This window comes from Micromesistius poutassou (assembly GCF_964030765.1).
Source record: "Micromesistius poutassou genome assembly, contig: SCAFFOLD_1801, whole genome shotgun sequence".
In the NCBI taxonomy this organism is placed as follows: domain Eukaryota; kingdom Metazoa; phylum Chordata; class Actinopteri; order Gadiformes; family Gadidae; genus Micromesistius; species Micromesistius poutassou.
In genome coordinates, this window is record NW_028179359.1 from 2,484 (window position 1) to 9,222 (window position 6,739).

Here is a 6,739-nt window from a genome sequence, read left to right on the forward strand (position 1 = left end):
GCACAGGACTACAGTACCCACAATGCACTGCACACACCCCCCATCCAGGGCCGCTACTACGCCTAGAGCACAGGACTACAGTACCCACAATGCACTGCACACACCCCCCCATCCAGGGCTGCTACTACGCCTAGAGCACAGGACTACAGTACCCACAATGCACTGCACACACCCCCCATCCAGGGCTGATCCTACGCCTAGAGCACAGGACTACAGTACCCACAATGCACTGCACACAGCCCCATCCAGGGCTGCTACTACGCCTAGAGCACAGGACTACAGTACCCACAATGCACTGCACACACACCCCATCCAGGGCTGATCCTACGCCTAGAGCAGAGGACTACAGTACCCACAATGCACTGCACACACCCCCCATCCAGGGCTGATCCTACGCCTAGAGCACAGGACTACAGTACCCACAATGCACTGCACACACCCCCATCCAGACTGCTACTACGCCTAGAGCACAGGACTACAGTACCCACAATGCACTGCACACACCCCCATCCAGACTGCTACTACGCCCAGAGCACAGGACTACAGTACCCACAATGCACTGCACACACCCCCATCCAGACTGCTACTACGCCCAGAGCACAGAGAGACTGAAGTTCATGAATATTAAATAATATCCTAAATAACCTTTAAATGAGATAGAACCGTCAGACCGGACCTCAGAAAAGACCGATCACATGACGTTGGGTGGATTTACATGAATACACATACAACATTACGATACGGTACTACAATACTACTTTGAGAGAAATTGTGTTGTTTACGGCTTGTGTAATCTACTGTAAAAAAAAAATATATATAATAATACATTGAATACATTCTATATTAGAAGAAACATACGGGGTACCTGTATTTGTTACCTGTACTCGTTATCTGTACTCGTTATCTGTACTCGTTACCTGTATGTTACCTGTACTTGTTACCTGTATGTTACTTGTACTTGTTACCTGTACTTGTTACCTGTACTTGTTACTTGTATTTGTTACCTGTACTTGTTACCTGTACTTGTTGTGCACATGCATAGCGTGCCTATAGGACGGAAGGACGGACGTCAAGGACGTCAGGGCTCAGGGTTTGTTTCCTTGAGCGACGTCTGCAGGTGTAGCTGACTAAGGCTAACTAGCGCTGTAGCCGCGCGGTAGGGCCGGCCCGCTTCTGACCACAGCCAATAAACCCCCCGTGAAGTCAATGTGTCGAGATGTGGCCTCTTCTTCTACCACAGAGGTCGCGACCCCTCAGACCGGAGTGGAGTACAGACAGAATATGGATTCACGTGGTTGATGCTCGCGTATATTCAAATTCACCAGTGTTTTGCATAATCTATTTCTGTTCTGTGTAAACTAGATTTGTTGCTTGTAATTACCAAAAATGTATTAATTACTGCATAGCATACACTGTGTGTGTGTGTGTGTGTGTGTGTGCGTGTGTGTGCGTGTGTGTGTGAGGATACGTGTGTGAATGTAGTCTGGTGGTGTACACTCAAAGCAATGCCTGTAGGCATTCTAAATACTAGGTCAATGAAATGCAGGACGTTGTTTCCAATACGACTAGACTTTGGTCTTCCTAATGTGCATAATATTCACCCCCCATTTGCCATTCTGTGTGTAATTGTTGTGATGCCCAAAGGGGCAGGATAAGTTTAATGTAACATGTGCTGGTAAAGCAGATATTTTCTGGTTGTCAAGCAAAGAAGGGATCCAGTACCACGTTAAGAGGTGTTGATAAAGATCTTCTTTCTGCAACGTGCTGAGTCAGGCTGTGTAGACAAACACACACACGCCCATGTAAGTACGCCCATGTACTCATTCACCGAGTGACTCATTACATTCAGTAGCTCATACTTAAACTAGTACGCAAAGCACAGTGAAGAAAAATGTGTTCGAAACCAAACAGGACATTGTAACCATAATGTCCATGATTTGAGTTGACTTGGTTGTTTATTTCTGAGGTCTGAATCACCTGTAATTATAAGCACTCTGTGATAGCAATATAAACACACTATGGAATCGTACGATTACAAAACAGTGTCGTTTTTATTGTACTGTGGAACGGAAGCCGGCTGCGAGGGAACAGCTTGTCCTCCTTTAAGAGAGGCACACAATTACTTCATGCTTTGCCAATATTGCTTGAATTCTTTTTTTCAGAATGTATATTCATGGACTTGTTATGGCTTCAAGGACAGAGAGAGAAAAAACAAAAAAACAGAGTGGGTTGAACAAGCGAGGGAAGGAGTGTAGCGTAGAAACGCAGGTCTGACGCAAACCCAGCAACCCGCGAGCACGGACTGTACAGACCTCGCTTAGCTGGGGGCCATGTCGGTTTGTTAGTGGGTGAACTTTGTAGAAACTCTGGTGTAAACCACGAACACTTCATCCAAAAGGCATTTTGTGTTTGCCGTTTGGTACGAGTAGAACTATAAATAATGCATCAATGAGTTCCTCTAGAGAGTTTCTAAAGAGTCTGGAAGGTTTACCCACTGAACTAACCGATATGGCCGCTTAAACAATCTCATGTTTGAAAAAGGCCCCTCCCCTGAATTTGTTTCTTTAACAACTTGGCCCGGGCCTGCTTCAAGACGCACTCACAACACCGCCCTGCGTTATGTAGAGTGGTGGGGATAGTAGCTACATCATGTATACTACTATAGTAGCTACATCATGTATACTACTATAGTAGCTACATCATGTATACTACTATATTAGTATACATGATGTAGCTACTATAGTAGTATACATCATGTATACTACTATAGTAGTATACATTACACACTTGACTACATTGCTACTTTATCCCGGTCACCAGTGTATGCGTTGCACGGCCTCGCTGCGCGTGCGATACAACGTCAAAAGTTGTGTGTTCGAGCTTGTTCGCTAAAGAGGCTAATGGTGCTAACAATAACAACGACCACAGCCAATGAGAAACGGGAACGCTGTAAAGTGCTGCAAGCCGGGGAAACAACGACGTCAATACAAGAGCATCAGGTGCGGGGGGGCGTGGTGCACGAGGCGTCTTGGGAACGCACCACCACCACCACCGACCGTCCGTCCGTCCGTCCGTCTGACCGCCGCCTTCTCCTCCCGGACCCCCTCAGCTCCCCTCACCGCGGGACGGCGGGGCTGGCGTGTTGCTTCCTCTCCTCGAGGCGCTGGCGGACCAGGCTCTCCAGGGAGAAGAGGTGGCGGTCGGGGTCCTCGGGCAGCAGCGTCCTCAGCGCCCGCGCCAGCTCGAACAGGTACTCGGCGTTGCGGCCGCTGGGGCCGGCGGCGTCGGCGATCTGACTGGCGATCTGCTCCAGCGGGGCGGGGCCCAGGTAGTCGGGGTTGTCCCGCGAGCCGATGTAGAGCAGCGCCTGGCCGGGAGGCGGCGTGACCCGCGGCTGCGGCCGCGGGTGAAAGGTCACCGTGATGACCCGGTAGCCGCCCTTCTCCCGGTGGTCCAGGTAGCGCTTCACCTCCTGCTCGCGTCCCGCCGGCAGCTTGTAGGCCACGCCCCAAACGCAGCCCTGGGACAGGAGGGGGGGGGGTGAGCGGTCCTCGTTTATGTACGGCGCTTCACAGCGTTGACTTGACATTCACCCGTTCACGCACACATTCATTCACACACACACACACACACCGACGGCGGAGTCGACCGCGCAGGGCGACAGGATCGAACCAGCGACCTAGCGGTTACCAGCAGACCCGCTCAGGAGGTAGGTAGAGCGGGGTTGGCTGGTAACCGCTAGGTCGCTGGTTCGATCCCCTTCGGCTCCTCCTCCTCCTAGCTGCAGAGTGTGGAGGTGTCCCCTGAGCGAGACGTGTCCCTCACCCTGACCGCTCCCTGACCCGCTGGCTGTCGCCCTGCGCGGTCGACTCCGCCGTCGGTGTGTGTGTGTGTGTGAATGTGTGCGTGAACGGTCCTCGTTTATGTACAGCGCTTCACAGTGTTGACTTGACATTCACCCGTTCACGCATGTGACACAGCCACATGACGTTATAAGTGTTTGAAAGAAATGGTACAAATTGTATGTAAAAAAAAAAACAGTGCCCAGTTAACATAAAGTTTTAAATCTTTGCAAGGTTAAATAATGTTTTGGGTTACCTGTTAATTGGTTTTGTGTGTGTGTTTGCCGATATGGAAAAGCCATAATAATGCCAGCAACATGTGATTTTTGCTGGGAGGACATGACAAAAAGGTTACTGGGACTTTAAGCTAGGTGACCTTAGGGGGCAAGGGGAGGAGTTACAGACAGGTACCAGGAAGCAGATGAACAAAGGGAAAATGTTTGGGATGGCCCAAGGGGAGGGGTGGTGAGTTTAGGAAAGGAGGGATCCTGAAATCTTAAAACCCCACCAAACTCCTGAGAAGGCCACGCTATACAGACAACAACGATGGAGTACATTTGTTTGAGCCTCCCTTACCGGTGAGATCCTTCCATTTTTTCTACAATGCATTGTTAGTGGACTACTTTTACGTGTTTTTTTGGCGGAATACTTTTTGGTGTTTTTTTGGGCTTTGGACTTTCTGGGTTTTGGGTGCTGGACTTTGGGAGACTTGGGGAAGGGTGAAGGAAAAAAAAAAACGTATGGTGTATAAAAGCTGTGGACAATTTGTTGTTACTGATACAATTATCAAAATCAATACAAAAGCTTTTGAGAAAACAGTTTGTATATGGGGTATTTTCTTTGGAATATACTGGATGGCTGATGGGAATGTGATTTGATTGATGTTTTTTTTGGAATAAGATGAGGTTACATATGTAACTGAAATGTGTTATGTACTTTTCCGAACAAAAAGTGATAGTCTACCTGAAAGAGAAATCAGGGTGATTGTTACACGCACACATTCATTCACACACTCGACGGGCGGAGTCGACCACGCAGGGCGGACAGCCAGCGGGGTCAGGGAGCGGTCAGGGTGAGGGCGTCTCGCTCAGGGACACCTCCACACTCCGCTAGGAGGAGGAGGAGCCGGGGATCGAACCAGCGACCTAGCGGTTACCAGCCGACCCGCTCTGCCTCCTGAGCAGGTATTGAGTGAAATGCACAGCTCTTAAAAGTTATTGGGGATCAATATTAATCAGGTTATTAAGGGGAGCTGGACGGCGTTGGCAGCTGCAGGAACAATTTGGGAGAGGGGCCAGAGTGGAGAAGAACACGTTAGGCTGTACAGTATAAAAGGCTATACGGTAATAGAAATGTAAACGCATGGTGCTGCACTGTTAATGAAGAAGCTAATCCTTTTTAAATGGTATTGCTTTAGACCGTGTGGAACAGCCCACCCTCTGTGGACCATACGATGGGTTCCAGAAGATTAGCACAAGGCTTGTAACTTGTATTCTTAAATCCTTTTTAAAGGTACAATAATGTAACATTGACTGTGGGTGTTTACAATGGATACCGCAGACCGAATCCACCATATATAATACTATAAACTGTCATGGGGTTGCCAGGTTGAGGAAACTTAATGTTTCCTCAACCTGGCAACCCAGACTATAAACCGTCGTGGGTTGCCAGGTAGAGGAAACGCAATGACAATGACAAAATTATGGAGCAGTTCACGTAGCAGCCATCTTGAAGTCCTCCCCGGGCTCTAAGCTTTTCAAATGCAACTTCAAGATATCAGCAAGGACCATAACAAACTCATACAAACGCATTGTGCCTTTAAGGGGGGGGGGGGGGGGGGGACATACATGCTGTAGCATTGTTGTCGGAGGACACAGTAGTGGAGTACATGTATTCCATACTGTACCTTTAACTATATGTGAATAGTTAAAGGTAACTCATCTTTAAGTAGGTATAAGTTTACTGTCTTATTAGACAAGAGACAGACCTATAGTGATTCACTATCGTAAAACAAAGGTACATAATAAGTACACGTGGAGACGGGATATGAGTCCGTGAGTAATAACAGGTGTATAGACGTCAGCGTGGCTGTTGTCCGAAAGACACACGTGTGGATCGGAGCGGTGAATGGATGAATGGATGACTGAAGACTCACCTCGGGTTCCTCGACCAGGGTCACAACACGACCGGGCTGTGAAGAAGAGCACAGGGTTTACATCACACCGAGCTAAGAGCTTAGCCACACGCACACACACACACACACACACACATACGCACACGCACGCACACACACACATACGCACACGCACGCACACACACACACGCACACGCACGCACACACACACACACACGCACACGGGTTCAGCCTGGAGCTATATATATATATAACCTCACCGTACCTTGCCCGGGACTCCCCGGTGGTCGGTGCTTCCCTGCCAGAAACGGCGACTGAAACCTTTGATATAACCGATCCGCTTCTCTTCAAACGGAAAGTCGACTTTCCATATCAGAGATCCGTACCCGAAAACCCACATGATTCGGATTTAAAGCGACTCAAATCGTCTCCCGTTATCGTTAAGGGTCGCCAGCCGGACCAGCGGAGCCCGCGTGTCCAACGCGACTCGAACGTCTCACAGCGGAGCCGCTCCGAAGATACATTCAGTCACGTGTTGCAACGACTGGTTACGCGTTACACTGACTGGTTACTGCATGTGGTCACGTGTTGCACCGACTGGTCACGTGTTACACCGACTGGTTATTACGCCGTTACATACACCGACGGGTCACGTGTAACACAAACTGGTTACATGTAACACAGACTGGTTACATGTAACACACTGGTTACATGTTTCAGACTGGTTATGTGTTACACCGACTAGTTACGTGTTACATATTAC

General features: G+C 48.8%; 1 protein-coding gene across 1 annotated transcript; it reads right to left on the reverse strand.

The window, feature by feature from the left end:
- Positions 1–1,947: 1,947 nt before the first annotated feature.
- Positions 1,948–6,453, reverse strand: chac2 (ChaC, cation transport regulator homolog 2 (E. coli)). The gene is made up of 3 exons (XM_084489825.1): positions 6,242–6,453; positions 5,998–6,033; positions 1,948–3,520 (listed from the first exon to the last, which is right to left on the reverse strand). The coding sequence occupies exons 1-3, from the start codon at positions 6,374–6,376 to the stop codon at positions 3,116–3,118; spliced, it is 576 nt and encodes a 191-aa protein (XP_084345951.1). The 5' UTR covers positions 6,377–6,453; the 3' UTR covers positions 1,948–3,115.
- Between the last annotated feature and the right edge of the window lie 286 nt (positions 6,454–6,739).